Source organism: Clarias gariepinus, chromosome 7, assembly GCF_024256425.1.
Source record: "Clarias gariepinus isolate MV-2021 ecotype Netherlands chromosome 7, CGAR_prim_01v2, whole genome shotgun sequence".
Lineage (NCBI taxonomy): Eukaryota > Metazoa > Chordata > Actinopteri > Siluriformes > Clariidae > Clarias > Clarias gariepinus.
The window spans coordinates 39,667,071-39,687,500 of record NC_071106.1 but is presented as its reverse complement, the minus strand read 5'-3'; the positions used below and the strand labels follow the sequence as shown (position 1 = coordinate 39,687,500).

The 20,430-nt window shown below is 39.6% G+C and overlaps 1 protein-coding gene across 1 annotated transcript in view; it reads right to left on the bottom strand.

The window, feature by feature from the left end:
* b4galnt3b (beta-1,4-N-acetyl-galactosaminyl transferase 3b) overlaps window positions 1-15,403 on the bottom strand; it is a 35,704-nt gene extending 20,301 nt beyond the window's left edge. Inside the window, exons 1-7 of the mRNA XM_053500595.1 lie at window positions 15,212-15,403; window positions 5,872-5,915; window positions 2,900-2,959; window positions 1,922-2,017; window positions 720-810; window positions 494-594; window positions 350-417 (exon numbers count right to left, since the gene is read on the bottom strand). Coding sequence (XP_053356570.1) covers window positions 350-417; window positions 494-594; window positions 720-810; window positions 1,922-2,017; window positions 2,900-2,959; window positions 5,872-5,915; window positions 15,212-15,341 — 590 coding nt within the window. The 5' untranslated portion in view covers window positions 15,342-15,403. The remainder of the gene's footprint in view (window positions 1-349; window positions 418-493; window positions 595-719; window positions 811-1,921; window positions 2,018-2,899; window positions 2,960-5,871; window positions 5,916-15,211) is intronic.
* Between the last annotated feature and the right edge of the window lie 5,027 nt (window positions 15,404-20,430).

The following is a 20,430-nucleotide window of genomic DNA, read 5'->3' as shown; positions in this document are numbered from 1 at the left end:
TCGACTGTACTGTCAGATCCGTGCACGGGTCTTTAATGTGAGCGCGTGTGTCAAGTTTAATTTTTTTCCATGAACTCTTCAGCGTTTGTGCACGGCATCAACCTGACGTGGGTGATTTCTAGTCCTGTGTGTATATCTTCACATCTCTCTCTCTCTCTCTGTGATATCCATGACCATTTGATTATAAAATTGCCTCGCCTTATTTAGCATGAGGTTCACCTTCAAAAGAGACACTTGTCTGTACGGATAAGAAATGTCACTGACCTGCATTACAACAGCATAATACAAAATTACAAAACAACAGTAGAAAAGTCATCACACACACTCACACACACACACACACACTCACAGGACTGGTTTGGAGACTTGACTGGAGTATTTGTTGTATTCCCCAGGAGCAGTCCATTCCTCACCCGTCTGTAAAAGCAACACGATTTTACAACCAAAACCTCGACATCCTTCAAATGATCTGCGTCGCTGCAACAGCACTGACCTTTCCAACATAAGCACGGAGTCGCAGGTTCTCCGGGTTCTCATCCTGACTCAGCCAGAACTCGCAGTTATCGATCGACCCCACTGCGAAAAGAAACTCCCCTGTAAAGCGCAGACAGAGTGAGAACGTTACTAAAGACGGATTCAGAGAACCAGAGTCACGTGTGTGTGTGTGTGTGTGTGTGTGTGTGTGCGTGTGTGTGTGTGTGTGAGTGAGAGAGACGGACCACTGGTGGATGGGTGTATGTAGCCGAAGATCCTGAGGCCGTAATTCCTCCAGCTTGGAGCCACTGCGAGTTTCTTCACCGTGCTGCGAGACTGTAAAGTGAAACAGACGAGACTACGAGGGTTAAAGCGACGGGTGAAGTGATGGTGAAGACGCGACATTTCGCACATCAATACATTTGCTCAAAATATAATTTTACTGCTGTTATTTGCACAATAAGCGTCGTGTTTAGCTCTGTGGCCTCACACCTCCAGGGTCGGGAATCAATTCCTGCCTCGGGGTCTGTGTGCGTGCAGGGAGTGTGCGTGTTCTCCCCAGTGGGTTTCCTCAGGGTACTTCTGGTTTCCTCCCGCAGTCCAAAGTCATGCTGTTTAGGCTAAATGTCATTCCCAAAATTGCTCGTAGTGTGTGGATAAGTGTGTGTGTGTGTGTGTGTGTGTGTGTGTGTGTTCCCTGAGATGAATTGGCACCCCATCCAGGGTATACAGTACCCCGCCTCGTGCCCCAAGTCTCCTGGCTCCGACCCCACAACCCTGTATACAGTATTAAGCGTATAGACAATGACGATGAGTGAGTGTACAGTATGTAGCACGTCGGTCCTGGGGAAACATTGTTTAGTTTCCTGGAGCCCATCACATCTATCGCAGGGCACACACACACACACACACACACACACTTACGGAAATTTGGGAACGTCAATTAGCCTAACCTGCATATCTTTGGACGGACTGTGGGAGGAAACCGGAGTCCCCGGGGGAAACCCACCGAGCACAGGGAGAACACGCAAACTCCATGTACACAAAGACGGGGATCGAGTCTGGCCGGGAATCGAACCCGGACCCTGGAGGTGCAAGGCAACAGTGCTAACCACTACAACACCGTGCTGCCTGCTACCAAGAACAATTCAAGTGTAATTGAAGTAATGTTCTAGGTGTGGAGAACCCCAAACCAGAGTTGCTCTCGTTAAGAAGGTTTAGCATCCATTATCTTTAATAAACTCTTAAATACGCTTTACCATACAAACGTTATGTACCGAGTGGATCTGCTCACTTCACCAGTTCATACAGATAACGTCAGAGAGCAGGGTTCTTTAAGGGGTTCTTTAAGGGGTTCTTGTGGAGTTTCAGTGGATTTGTGTTCTAGAGGAACAGAAAATGGAATGTGCTGCAGTTTCAGTATTTGTGCATAAGTATGTGCACCTACATGAGAGTACAGGGGATAGTGGGGGTTCTTTCTGAGGCTTGCGATGGAGGTTCCACACCAGTCCTCAAAGACGTGAAGATTCACCCGGCCTTTATACTGAAACCAAGAAGAAAAAAAAGATCCATTAGAGGTAAAGCTCATAACTGATGATTTTCCTTTACAGTGGTGTTTTTGTACTTCAATAAAATATATTAAACAAACAAACAAACAAACAATAAATAAATATAACAATAAAAGGGAAAAATTCCTCATATTTTAGAAAGAATAATCAATTGAAAAAAAAAACAAAACTGTATTTTAAAATAAATTTAATGAAAAACTTTATGTGGAGTATATTTTTTACTTTAATAATAATAATAATAATAATAATAACAATAATTATATATATATATATATATATATATATATATATATATATATATATATATATTTTTTATATATATAAAAGCCTTTATGTATTTAAAAGGTATAATATAAATTTAAGGAACATCAATAATTATGATAAATTCTTAAAAATCCTTTTTTTATATAGCAACATAAATAAGTAACATTAATAGTAACAAAAATATTAAAATATAACCCTAAATATACACAGTGTTTTAATTATATACATATTCACAGTCACAGTGTGTAAGTGTGTAATTAATTTAAAATGAACAGACACGCCCGCGCGTCCTGATCGGATCCGATCCAATCACCAAAACCAGAACATTCATTAGTTTTAACGTAACAAATATGACAGGATTAAACAGAGTTGTGTTTGCGAACATCACTAACCGTACCTTTAACCACCACAAAACTAATCCTTCTGTAATGTTGCGCTGTTTGCTTAATGATGCGCAAACAACGGTTTGAAAAATACTTACATTATGCAAATATTATTTAAATCCCTTCTGAGCCCCTGACTGACAGACCGACCATCGTACTGTAACGTTCAGGTAACGCTTCTCTAACCAAAGACGCGCGGGACTTTCTCACCTCCGGCCTCCAGGGTTGAGGGACATATTTGATCGACCAGCCAATGTCCTTTTTCTTGTTCTGTGATGACACACACACACACACACACACACAGGTTTATTCATGTAGTTTGTACACACACACACACACACACACGCACCATACTGTACATGCAACATGCAATCTTTGTACACACACACACACACACGTTGTCTGACTGTGATGTAAACTCAGTTGAACATGCTGGATCCACTCAGCACCAGGATGAAGGTGGAACTCGGCATCCTGCTATGGAGGAGTCAGTGGGCACAGCAGCAGTGTTTGGGGTGTGTGTGTACATAGGGAGTGTAGTGTGTACAGAGATTGCATGTTGTCTGTATGGTGTGTGTGTGTGTAGAGTGTCTACATAATGTTTGCTCATTAAACGTAACCAAAACCACACACCCCCATACAAAAGAAAAAAAAAAAAAAAAACTCTGGCTAATTTACATGTGCATTCAGGTCATTTGCGTGCCTGTTTACATAACGTCATATGTAAAGGTTCCGGGAGTGTGTGTTGTTCTTGAGGGCTGAGACGAGCTCAAGTTTCTCCTGGAAGAAAAGAACTGAAATTCTGAGACGCCAGAAACAAATAACTCACTTTCTCACTTCGGTTTCTGTACGAGTGAGAAACAAAGGGAAGAAATCCAAATCAGATCCGTACTGTACTCATCATTACATTACACGATGGATTTCTGATAAATAAAAACGTGGTTTTATTCATGACAAAGTAAATGGAACTGAACACAAGCAGCTGATGTGATTTCTTTAAACTTTTTAACTCTTTGAACTTTTAACACTGTTTGATGTTGTGTGACTTGTACATTTGGTACACTGTTGCGTTTCACTCTGAGACACAGATCGGCTACCTGAAAGATTTTCTGAAGAATTGTGAAATTATAATGAAAAAACAACAAACACACACATCAGCGCACAGGTCTCAGGGACATGAAGGGAAGCGCTGTAACCCAAACACACCTTCACAACTAATGCACTCAAACGTCCTCTATAAACCGCAGTAAACATCAGCAAAGTAAATAAAGGCTTTCTGCTACTTAAGAATTCCTCTAACGGCTGTCATGGCTTTATAAGCTTCTAACAAGCCAACGAAGTCACTTGCAGGTGAAGTGTGACGTCTCTGTTAGACGTCATGGAAGATCAGCCGAGACTGAAGATCATGTGAATATTTTGTAACAACATCTCAAGTCATCAGGCAGGACGTCACAGCTCTCATCCTGACATTTCACTTTCTGAAAATGAAATAGTGACCGTCACTGGCCGAAGGCAGGGAATGTTCAATAGGATCACATGTCAGGAATTTAAATGGATTTGGCTTATGTAAGTCATATGTAAACTTCTGGCTTCAACTGTATCTATACAACTGTTTTCCTACGTTTTATTGTAGTTAAAATAGTAATGCTTGGGAAACCATAATAAAAAGTATATTTTCATAAAATATTTTTTATGGATAAAAACTTACACAGAAATATAAAGGAAATGACATATCTGAGAGAGAATGATAAAAAATAGATCATTTTGAATACATTAAAATAAAATACAAATGTTCTTTGAGATGCAATGAAGCATGTCAACACTAACTACCTAACAAACTAACAAACATACCAACAAACGTACTAACGTTAGCCACGAATAGCCACGGAATCACGGGTAACGTCAGCAAACCACCAAGAAGGACGAACCATCCAACAGGAGTAACTGTGGACTCAAGAGGAAGCTGTCTGAAAGGGATGGTCGGGAGCTCCACAGGGTCAGTGTACATGGATGGGCTGCTACAGCCAAACCTTTGGTCGCTCACGCCAACGCCAAACGTCGGTTTCAATGGTGTCAGCAGCAAAAATCTTGGACAATGTGAAACATGTATTGTTCTCTGATGAGTCCATCTTCGCTGTCTGTCCCACATCCGGGAGAGTTACAGTGTGGAGAAGCCCCAAAGACGCGTACAGTACCACCCAGACTGTTGCATGCCCAGAGTGAAGCATGGGGGTGGATCAGTGATAGTTTGGGCTGCAATATCATGACATTCCCCAGGCCCAATACTTGTGCTAGATGGGCTCATCACTGCCAAGGACTACTGAACCATTCTGGAGGACCCTGTGCACCCAGTGGTTTAAACATTGTATTCTGAAGGCGGTGCCGTGTATCAGGATGATAATGCACCAATACACACAACAAGACTGGTGACAGAGTGGTTTAATCAACATGGAAGTGAAGTTGAACATCTCCCATGGCCTGCACGGTCAACAGATCTAAAGATTATTGAGCCACTTTTAGGTGTTTTGGAGGAGCGAGTCAGAAGACGTTTTCCTCCACCAGCATCACGTCGTGACCTGGTCACTATTCTGTAAGAGGAACGGTTTAAAATCGCTCTGTGCCACCGTGCAGGACTTGTATCTGTCATTCCCAAGACGAGTTGATGCTGTAATGGGAGCAAAAGGAGGTCCTACACCAGACTAATGAATTACTGTGGTCTAAAACCAGGCGTTTCAGTTTCATTGTCCAACTACTGTATACAAAATACTATAACCATGTGAACAAACAGGTAAATAAAAATATTTTACTTTGTTTAGATTTAAACCTGTAGGTTAGAAATTTATATGCTCTCATAAAAAATAAAAATAAAATAAATAAAAATAAATAAATTTACCAATTTAGCTCCTGCTAATTTAATGTCGTGCTCTTCAGTCGTACTTTTACACACTCAGTCTCTGATCAGGCTATCGGTGATGTATCGATTCACCCACTATTTTAGTTTAAATCAGAAATTAATTGATGCAAAACCTCAGACACAAAGATGTAAAGATTTTGTACCATTTACACCAAAATGTAAAAAAAAAAATTGTTTTAGAAAAAAAAGCTTTATTTATACTGTGATTTGACACTTTTGTCGTTGAAGTGTGTGTGTGTGTGTGTGTGTGTGTGTGTGTTTCTCTTACCTCAGAATTTGCGTAGATTCTTTCCCCCGTCTGCTGACCAGCATCTAACGAGACAGAAAAAAGAGATGCTATTAACTCTGGAACAGGCGGTCCGTACGACGGTGTTTCTCTCACCATCACCTGATCCAGATGTGTGAGATCAGATCCAGCTGCATTACATTACCAACAGCAGTGTAGGATTTATGCACAAATGCTTTAATGGTTCAGATTTCCCAACAAAGCCCTGAATAAGAATTCTCAGTAAAATAAAGCATGCCTGATGGTCATTAATAGAATTTAAATAAACTATAAATTCCACTTAAGTCTATTTTTGCGAAACTGCTAAAGCTTAAGCGTGCAAAACAATGTTCATGATCCATGTGCTGCTCTGGCAAAGCGTAGTAAAATAATAACAGTAACAGTGTGCAGAAATGTGTGTGTGTGTGTGTGTGTGTGTGTGTGTATTTGTCTATAACAACAGGAAAACGGATCAGACGTTACATTTCAACGCAAACAAAACAACATGCCCGATGTGCCTCCCCTGGCGTGGCTCCACAGGGAGCAGGGCACTGGCAGTGGATTCTTTGGGTGATGTGTTGATCGGGACCTGGGGAGTTTGAAGGCCGGGTCGGAGGGAAGGTGTGATGCACTGAGCTTCACTGAGCTCCCACGTTGGAATGGAGCTGATTAGAATCCAAAGAACATGTGTGACCTAAGCTTAGGTTTTTTTTTTTTTTTTTCGTTAGGAGTTATGAGCGCCTAGGCTCCACACCAGTTTCTCTTTTTAATTTTTTTGCATATTTTTTTGCATGTTCCTGTTATACTTTTTTTTTTTTTGCGTATTTGTGTCACACCTAAATGATTTTGATCAAGTAACATTATAATATTATAAAAAATAACACGAGTGAATACAAAATGGAGTTTTTAAACAATGATTTTATTAATCAATGAAAAAAGCTGTCCCTGTGTGAAAAAGTAATTGCCCCTAAACCTAATACAGTGAAACCTTGGATTGCGAGTGACCCGGTTTGCGAGTTTTCCACAAGACGAGCAAAGATTTGTAATAAAATTTGACTTGGAAAACGAACAAGTCTTGGTTTGCGACTACCGAGTATCATGCATCACGCATGAACTTCTTGTTTTGACACCGAGCGTCATGTGATCACAACTGAGCCAAGGGTTTTTCTCTCTCTTGCGCTGCGGAATTGTGGGTAATCGTCTCCCCTGCTGGGTCTTAGTGCTCGTCCCTCACTGGTATAATGAACATCCGTGCACGCGTGTACTGTTTACTGTAACACTGTTACCACATGTGTTACGGTAGGTGTGTGTGTGTGTGTGTGTGTGTGTGTGTGTGTGTTTACAGTGGGCATGTAAAGCAAAAGCAAATCTCATTAGAGAGGTTAAAGATCCATTTTCACTCTCTGTATCAGCCTGCTCTTTGTGTCTGTGCGTGCTTACTTTAAGTTTTACAAGTTTATTTTTTATTAAAGATTTCCTTCTTGTTTTTTGTTTAACAGTAAAAATAACCTAATGCATACAAAATGTATACAGAACAACAATAACAAAAAAGTGTGATGTAAGCTCTTTAAGGAACATTAATATATATACAATATCACATCAAATACATTACACATTGATTTACGTCCAAATGGGAAAATAACACAGAAAAACAAGAAGACGACACGCCACCCCCTCTTTGTTTTCCTGTAGCTGAATCTCAGCAAATTCTCCTCCTTCATTACAAACTGGAGGAATGATCCGGAAAGACACAACACGGCCTTCACATCAGTGTTTCTGAAGCGTGACACACACTCCTGCAGACTGCGATCAGAAGCTCAGAGTCACTTGGCTGCATTTTAGTTTGTGTCCAGCGACGGACGATAAAATCTGATTTACACAAACGACCCAAGTAAACCGCGCTGAGAGAGATAGAACAGGCAGAGACATGCTGAAGTGTGCGGGCATGCACACACACACACACACACACACCACTACAGTACAGCACTACTACCTGTAGATTTTCTAAAACAGCAGCTCTGACAGATGTGCAGCTGCTAATCTCACTAACAACAGCTCCGTCACGGGGATTTGTACGGCACACACTCAGCATTAACTCATAGTCAGAGCTGTGGTGAAGGTCTCTGTACGGAGAAGTGTGTTTGTGTCAGTGTAAGGAGTCTCCAGTGTCAGCGATGTGTAACAGTCAGAAGTAAAGCTGTGGCTGTAAGTTCTCACACACCTTCAGGATGGAGGAGTTTACACGGCTTTACGGTTTCTCAGTCTCGTCTTAATAACGTTAAAGAGAGGGACTGGTGAGGGTTTGTGTGACAACAGGAATTCGGCTCATTTATAGGAACGAGTACGAATGAAGAACAGGTATCACGTGCTGTGTTTTTAATATAATTTAGTTGGTTGTTGGTGCCTTGATTTGTTTTATTCCAAATATTCACAATTCAAAATTAATGAATAATAAATAAATAAATAAATAAATAAATCTTAATCTGGTGTTAATATGAAGAAATCAATTACATGAAACATTTTGGGACAAAAAAGTATATATTGTTTAAACATGCAAACATATAAATAGATTGCATTTTGCGGATTTAAATATTGCAACAAAAAAACCCAAACTTTTTTCTCTAGATTTCACTCAAAAGGTTGAATTTCTAATTAATTATAAACAATAACTACTAATCGACACAAACACTAAGTAATAAAATTTTTCATTGTATAATTTGTTGTCCAATGTGGGCATATTAGGAGAATTTAGATGCCAGAAATAATAAAAACAACAACCAGCAACTGATGGATGAAACGATCGTCTGATGCTAAGATCGTCAGTCATATGTTCCTGATGGCAGAAAATGATGAAGACAATTTAATTTAAATATGATTCATTCAATATAATGATTCAATATATATTTATAAACTATAGATGCAATATTATAGTTTCAATGAGTTTGTCGTGGGTCAATAAATCAGTTCCCCTGCCATGCTTGTGTCCTGGCACGTGGACAGTCGCCTAATTAAACAGCCTGGTCGAGCTCTAACCACAGCTTCATTGTACATGGCATGGGAAGGTAGGGTGTAGTTTTCAAAGCAAATAATTATGTTAATTTCTTTAAACATCCTGAACATGTGATTGTTTTACCCTGGACTCCAAGATCTCCACCTAAAAAGCACACAGAGTTGACTTTATATTCAAACCCACACAAACAAAGGATTAAGACGTTGATAATAAGCCACGTCTGCCGCTCTGGTTCACATTAGCGCGATACGATAAGCAGCAAAACAACTACTGACTGATAGCAGAAAATTTTCATAACTTTCTTTTGATTCTGTGAAGCTGCTTTGCGACGATGATTATTGTTATAACGCTACATAAATAAAATAATAAAATAAATAAAACTGAATACTAACGGATACTAATGTCTCTTTCTCAACACTTTATTTTTGCTAAAACACATTATTTATTAAGTATTAATAAATATTTATATTTTTTAATTTAGTAAGTCTTCACGAGGTTTTCACACACTGTTGTGTGTGTGTGTGTGTGTGTGGGGGGGGGGTCCAAATACTTCTGTAAGAAGTTGGGCCAAAAATAAAATTATTAATGAACTCAACATGTATCTAGTTGGCGTTTCTACAGTGCAGGTGCTTGTGCTTGTTCCAAGGACTCATGCTTACGGGACGCTGTGCCTCCACAGTTATAGCTGCAAAATAAGATACAAGTTATGATTTTTCATTTTTACATGTGGTGCATATATTTTATTTCTTTTCTTTTTTCATTGTTCAGCACTTACAGTAAGTTGGCCAACTGTAGGTGTTTCTGTGTGTGCTTTAAATAAATTTGCCTTGCAGGTTTTTGAACAAAGTGTATCCGTGACGGGTGTGTTCACTTGGGCTGCACTGAGTTTCTAAGGTGTGTGTGTGTGTGTGTGTGGGGGGGGGGGGTTCCGTCTATATGTTCGATATAGTCTATCTAAAGTCTACTCACTTCAGTTGTATACTGGGTCTGCGTTATGTTCCACAGTGTACTTGTTAAGGGAACTTCACTTGACAAAGTTTCACCATTCGGAAGGAAACATCCTGAAAAATCACCAGCCCACATGGCACATAAAAAACAAACAAACAAACAAACAAAAAAAAAAACAGAAAATCACATTGTAGTATTTTTTTAAAGAATTTATTTGCAAATTATTGTGGAAAATAAGTATTTGATCAATAACAAAATTTCATCTCAATACTTTGTTATATCCCCTTTGTTGGCAATAAAAAAGGTCAAATGTTTTCTTTAAGTCTTCACAAGGTTTTCACACACTGTTGCTGGTATTTTGGCCCGTTCCTCCATGCAGATCTCCTCTAGAGCAGTGATGTTTTGGGGCTGTCGCTGAGCAACACTGACTTTCAACTCCCTCCAAAGATTTTTTTCTATGGGGTTGAGATCTGGAGACTGGCTAGGCCACTCCAGGACCTTAAAATGCTTCTTACGAAGCGACTCCTTCGTTGCCCGGGCGGTGTGTTTGGGATCATTGTCATGCTTAAAGTCCTAGCCATGTTTTATCTTCAATGCCCTTGCTGATGGAAGAAGGTTTTCACTCAAAATCACACGATACACGGCCCCATTCATTCTTTCCTTTACACGGATCAGTCGTCCTGGTCCCTTTGGAGAAAAACAGCCCCAAAGCGTGATGTTTCCACCCCCATGCTTCACATGCTTCATGGTGTTCTTTGGATGCGACTCAGCATTCTTTCTCCTTCAAACATGAAGTTCTTTTTTGGTTTCATCTGACCATATGACATTCTCCCAATCCTCTTCTGGATCATCCAAATGCTTTCTAACAAACTTCAGACAGGCCTGGACACATCTGGCACTGCAGGATTTGAGTCCCTGGCGGCGCAGTGTGTTACTGATGGTAGCCTTTGTTACTTTGGTCCCAGCTCTCTGCAGGTCATTCACCAGGTCCCCCGTGTGGTTCTGGGATTTTTGCTCACAGTTCTTGTGGTGAGATCTTGTGTGAAGCCCCAGATGGAGGGAGATTATCAGTGGTCTTGTATGTCTTCCATTTTCTAATAATTGCTCCCACAGTTGATTTCTTCACACCAAGCTGCTTACCTACTGCAGATTCAGTCTTCCCAGCCTGGTGCAGGTCTACAGTTTTGTTTCTGGTGTCCTTTGACGGCTCTTTGGTCTCGGCCATAGTGGAGTTTGGAGTGTGACTGTTTGAGGTTGTGAACAGGTGTCTTTTATACTGATAACAGATGCCATTAATACAGAGTGGAGGACAGAGGAGCCTCTTTAAGGAGAAGTTACGGGTCTGTAAGAGACAGAAATCTTACTTGTTTGTTGTTGACCAAATACTTATTTTACTTAAGAATTTACAAATAAATTCAAACAATGTGTGTTGTTTTTTTATTTTGTCTCTCATAGTTGAGGTATACCTATGATGAACATTACAGACCTCTCTCATCTTTTTAAGTGGAAGAACTTGCACAATTGCTGGCTGAATAAATACTTTTTTGCCCCACTGTAACTAAATTATGAGATATATGCAGGAAATATTATGGTAATTTTTAATTTACTGATCACCAGTCAATATAATGCTAAAGATTTATTGATTAAATTAAACCTAAATGTATCGTGTCCTAATAATATGATGTCATCCTCTATAATAAATATATAAATCCCTTTTCGAGCTTCTTTTCTTTTTTCACGCTTCAGCGAGGCGCAATAACTGATGGGAAATTTTTCATGTCCACTCTTCGGCGAAGTGAAGACTCGTTGCTCACTTATCCTTACAGTTTTGCTCCCTCCAGTTTGGTATCACATTTAACACGACTGAACTCCCTGAGCAACTTCAAGCTGATTGGAATGCAACCTGAGCCTGGGAAAGGGGGCGGGGCCTCCAGGTGGTATCAGGTAATGTCCTAAAACTCACACATGAAGAAATCTTTTCCGTTTTATTTAAGGAGGGAGGTGTTTTTTTAATTGCTTATCCTGTAATCGCGTATGTACTCTGATGGTGTGGAGCTCGTAAATATGTGAAATGCCTAAAGATTATCATGAAACGATGCATGACACGATTCTGCAGGAGTGTAACGATGTGCTACCGTCCCATTGCCCAAACCATTACAAGCATGAGGATGTGTTTTGGAAAATGTAAAACATCTAAATAATCTACAGCATGACAGTAATATAGGTGTAAGTACAGAATAAGAGTTGCACAATGCAATTTATAAAGTAGCACGGCCAGTCTGACCGGGTGTATAATGCACTCCTCTGACCTCTACCCCTGACACACACAACTTTGTTTAGCTCATGTTTCATTAAAAAAAAACAAAAAAACAAACAAAAAAATAAAAACGTGCACACACACACATTCACTGACTGACACACAATTCACCTGTACAACCAGTAAAACAGGAAATAACTACAAAGAACAAAAGAGGAAACAATAAAAAGCAAATAAAAAACAATTGTGGATTTACTAAGTAGGAATCACTCAGGCTAGACATTTTGAGCCGTGAGTAAACACTTCTTCATGGTGGTCAAAGTTGAAACTCATTACCAAGCAATCACTGCACTGACGCTGCTGCTTCACGAGAGATATTAAACACCGAGCGGTCTGACTCTACCAGGCCATTACACACCGCACATGACATCCTGCTGTACACAGCCGACATGGTAGGAATAATATGTGATCAACTGCTCATAATAAAACCATATGCACTTTGTGTAAGAATAAATTAGCCATGCAACATTACTGTGTGTGTGTGTGTGTGTGTGTGTATGAGAGAGAGGGAAAGAGATTGATGTGTGTCTGTGCATGTGTGTGTAATATAAAAATTCATATGCAAAACAAATCTTATGCAAAATGAGATTTAAAAAAGATAAAAGCAAGCGACACACGACTCTAAAATTTCATAAGAGTAACATCAAGTAAAAATAAACGTCCACATGCCTGACTAGCGAAGATCAATGAACACAGTGTGAAAGACACGTGAATGAACTATACGTGCACGGTTCTTTTAGTTCTGCGTGTCAGGACTCACACTTCTCTTCACAGCACTGCACCTGTACGTGCTTTCTGCCAAACGCTACCGTGTTCTGACCACCACAATGGCCTGCTGAACGTTTTCACTGCGGCTTCAAGTTTCACTTCCATGTGACTTTCATTCAGTGCTGATTTAAAAGCACTAGATGTTTGCTTGAATACAAATCCACTGAAAATAAAATTCCTGTAGTGAGGTCAATACGTGTGCAGAAACATTATAAAGAATTGTTTAATTGGTTTATAATACTTAATTTGAGTAATAATCTGCATTTAATTAAAGAGGCGGTTGTAAAAAAAAAAAATCACATTAATAAACTGATTCATCAGGCAGACGGTTGTTTATTTTCTCCACATGTGAGTTTTTTTAGCCACGCCCTACACTATTCCTCATTGTCTTCTTCATAAACACTCATGTACACCGAGTATATTTTATATTATTATACAACAATTAAAGACTTATATTCCTTTTTAAATGTAGCTGAGTAAGAGAAAGAAAAGACACTGGTCATTCCCTGTGGAACCTGGACTTAATGAGCGAACTTCGATGATGTAATATTCTCCATTTTTGTCCAGGGTGATCTTGGCATCATTGTAAAGCTCCTTCCTTCCAAGCACTAAGGATAATTGTTTTTATTCCACTATTCGGGGCTTTTTGGGGGTCTTAGCATCTGAAAAAGTGGCAGACAGGTTGGAGTCACACGAGATTTTGCTAAATAGCTCATACACACTTACACGTATGCGCACGAAACCTGGTACACATTAGGGCTCATTGAGCTGAACAATTTTCACACTGCATTTCATAACTCAACAGGAAGTCAGTTATTTTAGGTCGGTTGCAAAAAAATGCACCCAATGAATTTTGATGCACTCCTCATAGGACATTTATACAATCGCCACCAAACTGGGCCGATGTCATTGGGTGACATCATGTTGAGTGACATCTGGCTGAGTGACATCATGTTAAGTGACAGACATGAAATCTAGTCTAGACTTAAATTTTCCCTTTATTCTGTAAATGGTATTGGTATGTCCCCTTTCAACGCATGTGCCCGCTGTGCCCACTGTCTTTCTCAGTCACCCGGGTGGCAATGGTGCAGAGTGCTTGGGCCCGCTCATCATTGCTTGCAACTATATTTCTGATTATTCTTGCATGTACAGTAAAATGGTTGGTGCGGGTCTGGGGTGGGGTTATGACATGAAAGAACCCGAACAGACGTAAAGAAAACATCCTGTAAGTACAGCTCGGCTTCACACCTTACAAACAGGGCGTGTATCCTGCTGTCACCTGAGCAGAACAAAAAGGTAAATATTGAGCATCTGTAATGGGCTGCTGAACTTTACCTTGTTAACACAAAGACATGTAAATTAAGCATTCTAACATGCAATATTGTTAGAATACAAATCCCCAGAAAAAAAAATCCTTGCAGTGGGTTCAATTCGCGTGTAGAAACATAAAAAAAAAAAAGCTTCATATTTTTATCATGATCTTTGCACTGAGACTGCATCGATGCAGATTGAATATGAAGCGTCCACATCTGCTTTTTTGTTAGAGAAACACATATTTAAATTTAAAAAATCAAACTAGTCATTTCAGAAGGAGCGTTGCAATGATGTCAAGGTTGCCTTAGACAAAAATAGGGATTCATTGAAAAAGTCGCTTGTTAGGTCGAGGTTCTACAGGGAATCAATTACTTGTGTCACGTCTTTGTCTGTAACTCTACTACCTACATATATAAAGAAACAGACATCTTTAATTGTTGTATGATAATATAAATCATATACACAGTGTACATGAGTGCATGTGTAGAAGTGAGTGAGGAACAGTGTAGGGCGTGGCCAGGACAACTCACCTGTGGAGGTAATCTGTGATATAAACAACCATCTGCCTGATGAATCAGTGTGTTGGTGTGATTCGGTACAACCGCCTATTTAATTTAATGTGTTACTGAGATTCCTAAACCAACTTAATGAAGATCTTAATAATAATAATAAAAATAATAATAATAATTAAAAATAGTGATGAACATTAAGGGCGAGTAAATCAAAGCCTGGGAGGGTTGTGGGAGTCGGTTCCTTTGATTCGACTCCTTTTTACAGATCCGACTCTCTCTCTCTCTCTCTCTCTCTGGCGTATTGAGATTAAAAACACTTCACCCGTGTTCCTCACACTCTTCCTGCCCAGGTGTGTTCTGTACGGAAATCCCGCGCCAGGTAACAAATCACGGCTCCGTGCGCCCGCGCGCGCTTGGGAGGGACCGAACCCGGGTCCGCGTGCGCGGGCGCCTGTCTGAGTGGTTTAAACTCACCTGCGTCGCTCCACCTCCTCCTGGCCACGTACTCCAGGTACACCGCGACCCCCACGACCGCCAGCAGCGCCCCGAGCAGCAGGTACTTTCCGTTCCGCCTGATTTTCCTCGACGGGATAAACGGCACCATTGTGCGTCCCTCAGCGCGCGCGCGCCTCTCTGCTCACGCGGCGTCCGTGCGGGTCGTCATCGTGTCCGTACAGGTGAGACCCTGGCCACGCCCACTGGGAGGGGCTAGAGTCACCTCTCGCGACCACGTAACCGCGTTACCTCTGTACTCCGGGCAACAGGGACAGGAGCACTGCATCACCCACACTGTTATTGGTTTTATGTTATACATATACTGTAATACAGGACACACAATGTGTGTGTGTGTGTGTGTGCGCCTAAAAATGTGTGGCATTTTTTCAGTCTTATACTGTCTCTCTGTATCTCATGTTGCAATAATCATTTTAAAAAAAGTATATTTCTTCATAAGTATTAATAATAAAATAAGTGTAAGCTTCAGACCTGTAAAACTGTTGCTTGAATTGTTGTTTTTTTGTTTTTCGTAAAAGCTAATAAAAAAATAACAATCTGTAGTGTCCATAACCATGTCAAATACACTTTTTTAGTTTTACATCTTTTCATTTGAAATCAAAATTGGCCAAGTTTCATCTGAATGACAGTTAAGAGCCTTGACAGATTTAAATTTAAAAAGTTTACAAACACTACATAAAAGTTCATGAAATTGTATTTAGCAAATTTGTTTCTTCTGATAATCTGATAAGAAGTATTAAGAAGCAGATAAGCAGCATTATGAAAAATTGTTATACAGTATGAACCTCTCTGAAAATTCACTTTTTCACCTAGCTGAGACACTTTTTAGCACCAATACCACATTGTGGCAAAAAAAAAAAAAAAAAGTAGATATTTTTGACTGGGATTAGATCATATTTTAACTTTGGCTGAAATAACAGCGCTGAAGTGGTATAAGTGAATTTTAACACGCTGGAGTGGTTTTAAGACAAAACTTCATCTTTATCCTTTGATCTACTTTTTCCATTTCTCATCTGTGATTCACTCTCCGATTACCGAACAGGGAGTGTATTTGTCTGAGCACCAAAGAAGGACAACTTAGTGTAAACAAGGCGTAAGATACTCAACCTTACAGAATGGGATTTCTTTGTATTAATAAGTTAGACAGAGAGTTCTGTGTACAGAGAGACACACAGACATGTACGTGGGCTTCAACCTCAAATAATAATCATAATAATAATAATAATAATAATAACAATATCACTGATTACATTAAAGATCAGCAGATTATTATTAGATTCAACATTTTAACTAGCAAAATCTTTTCACGTCAATGACTGTACTTATGCTAGTCAGTAATATAAATGTTTTGACCTAATAGTGCAGACGTGACATTTATATCAGCTATTTTTCTCCTTTTTTTCCGTAGGAAACATTGACCCAAGGTTATTAAAATATTATAGACTTTTCTCACAGTCGCAGAATACAAGTTTAGACTTATCTATAATCTATAATCTTGTTTTTATTTTATTGTTGGATAAAATTTTGCTCTCAGGGGCATTGGCGGTTCTGTGGTTGGTTTCTTGTCTCCCATGCAGAAGGCCCAGGTTCAGTTCCCAGCCTCTGGATGCAGTGCCAGTCCCTGGCCTGGATAAAATTAAGGGGTTTGCATCGGGAAGGGCATTCGGCACAAAACCTTTTATAATTCTAAGTTATAATTCTGATTATTCTTGAATGTAAAGTGATATATATGGTTGGTATGAGTGTTGGATTTGGGGGATCATGCTTTTGATTTGAAGAATTTTATCTGGTATTTATATTCAATTCAATTCAATTCAATTTTATTTGTATAGCGCTTTTAGCAATTTTCATTGCCGCAAAGCAGCTTTACATAGTCAAAAGAATTATTTAGGTTTGTATGAAATGTGAAATATTAAATTCTGTTTGTGTAACATGGCTCAATGTGACGGCCTACAGCAAAATACAGAGCGTGATTAAACACAGTTTCAGTGACTGACAATAAAGTTGATTATTTGACAGAACATCATGAAATGTTTTATCCCTTTTACACCACAGTGATTTACCAACAATTACCTTTTTTTATTATTGAAGAAACAATATCATAATTTTTTCTCAGTTTACAGTTACGTTAAACAGTGTGTAACATCCACAAACCTGTAAACTCCTCTGTCCTATAGTTTGTTGGAACACTTGTAAGTTACATCATTTCCTCTGACTGTGACACAGCACTGACACTGGAGACTCCTTTTCTTTAAATGTTACATAAACACATTTCTTCTTATAGAAAACTTTAATATAGTATCCTTTTTATTTAGTTTATTACCAGTAAAGCGTGCGCTGTACACATCACAATGAACGAGCTGTTACTATGGAAACAATAACGTATTAGAGCAAGTGCATTAAACAAATCTGCGCTACCATCAGAGCTAACGCCTTCTGACCTTCCAACCAATCAGACCCCAAAACTTTACTGGTGTAAATATAAAATATTTAAATATATTTGTAAGCAACGATAATCAGCCCAAACACCTGCTCCATCACCAGCTGTGCGGAACACATAACCTGTGTGCTTTTTGTCCACCTCCAAAAAGCCCCGGGTGCTGATGTACCTTGATGTGGGCCGGGTTTCTTGGCGATTACAATGGAACAAATACTTCGGCCGGTCATTGTTTGTGTAGGATGTTTAATGTGTTTTTGTGTGTGTTCAGTATGTGTATATGTGTGTGTAGGATATGTGTGTGTGGGGCCTTAAACCATGCTCAGGGCCCCACAGACTTGCGGGCATCCCAGTGGCAGAAAAGCATGTTAAGACTCCAAAAGGGTCGGAAGATTGAAAAAAAAGAGGGCCCTCATCAGCACTATTAAAACAGCATCATTAGAGTAATGACGTCATAGTCATGTTGTCATCATGGCTGATTATTTCAGGAATGTTTATACTCATTCTATACGTTACAGTCGTATGTGTGGATCCAAAACTGTCCAGTACGGAGGAACTAGTAAAAAAAAAAAAAAAAACATTTTCAGTCGCTGGTGCATGTGTGTGTGTGTGTATGTGTGTAATTTTATCCAGAGGCCATTTTGCTCTTGCAAGGGTACATCTCGCTCCCAAAAGGGAATTTCCAGTAACCAGTAGCAAGCATAGTCAAAAGAATAAAAAAAAATATATGACCACACTACAGCAGAAATTAAGAAGAGAAAAAGAATATAATCTAAATAAAATCTATTTAAAAATATGAATGTAGTATATAAAAAGAATGAAATGGTTATGCGCGGATATCACTGAGTGAGAATGAATATCAGTGGATAGACGACAGAATATTGAGATGTGTAATGAGTTCTAGCCATTAAAAGTGACAGCGGTGCCAAAGTGAACAGTGCAAGACCGAGGTAGTGAGAGTCAGGTTTAATAAAGGTACATGATGAGTAGATAAATAAACTAATATGACCGTGAACAGTGAGGCTTGTTATGAGGGGAGCAACATCTTCAACTGAGCAAAGTGTATCAGTAGAGGGACGCTCTGACCAGGAGTTCCAGTCACATCCCCAGGTGTTAAATCAGCGTCCGGCCCTGAGAACTTAAGGATCTCCAGAGTCTGTGGGTGGAGCGGCTCTGTGAAAGAAGTGTTCCACTGGACATGATCTAAGCATGCTCGTCTTCTGGGCAAAAGTTCCATACGGAGGGTGACTGGTGTTGGACATGACAGACAGCATTTTGTTCAAGCGAGACATGTGACATGACTCAAAGTGTGCAAATGTGTACACCTTATCCACAGGAGGATGATGATGATGATGATGATGATGATGATGAGTGTTTTTGTTGTAATCAGTATATCGTGCCTAAACAGGAATGTCAAGTTAAGCACTGTATATGCAGTCTGTGTGTGTGTGTGTGTGTGTGTGTGTGTGTGTGTGTGTGTGTGTGTGTCAGATTACCGGACAGACAACGTTTTACAGATGTTTGTTCATTTACCCATGCAAAATTCCTCAACCCTAAGACAAAAATGTAGAGGTGGCGCCGTTCCACACTGCGAGTGTTCAGAGACAGATGTGAGAGCGACTCTTCCCAGCGATGTTCCTCTGGACTTTTTCTGTAACTCTCACACACACACTGCAGCAGTGCAGTAGAATGTCCTTCTGCTTCCTTTACACTTTTCTGAAAGGTGTGTGTCTACGCCATCCCAGACATTAAACTAGCACACATTCTTCCCCCTGAGAAAGGAGCTCCGTCTCTAAAACCAGCAACTTCTACTCTCGCGAGTCACTCTAACACGAGCTCTCTATTATAACTGTAGCAAGGTTATAGAGTTATAACTGCATTACAACAGCCGCGACTGCTGTCATCTCTCTACTGCAAAATGTCATAAACTAATAGCTGTAGTATTGGAATACTGGAGTATATGGGCTGTAAAACAATCCACTCATTTATATACATGTAATAAAACTATATAGTGGGCGTGTCTGTACATTGAAGATATATGAAAGAAAATGATTTGGAGGGATGTAAGATGAGCCATAAAACAAATCAAGATGTTTTTTGGAATGTTTGTCTGTCTGTTTGTTTGTGCACGCATCACATAAAAACTACTGAACTAATTTGAATGGGGTTATCACGGGTGTATTTAGCTGAGCTTGAGGTGACATATAGGCTTTGTTTAATCACAATCAGCCCATGGGAAGAGAAGATATGTTAATTTGAAATTGAAATGGAAAACATCCTTATATCATAAAAAATCAACCGTAAAAAAATCACAACTTCATATCAAAATTTAACAGATGTCTCCGTACATTTTTAATACACACCAAATGAGTGTGAAATCTACTAAATAAACGTGATCTTACGCCCTAATTCTGCACACATTGCGCCAGCATATAACATTTTTTATTCATTCCAAAATTCAACAGATAACGCTGTAGATTTGTAAATTTGTGCTTATGAGCGTGCAATTAAATTCCATGCACACGAAGGCGCGGGCCCGTCCAGTACGCAACAAATCGCGAGGTTTCAGAACATGCAGTTCCAGACAAAAGAAACTGCATTCTGTTTTTGTTTTGTGATTTATTTAGGAACAATACAGGATTTTGACAAAACTCTAAAATAACATATACGACTTTAGGTAATTCAGTAACAACACTAACAGTCAGTTGTTATATAAGACATGAAGGTCAGCTGTTCTGGATCA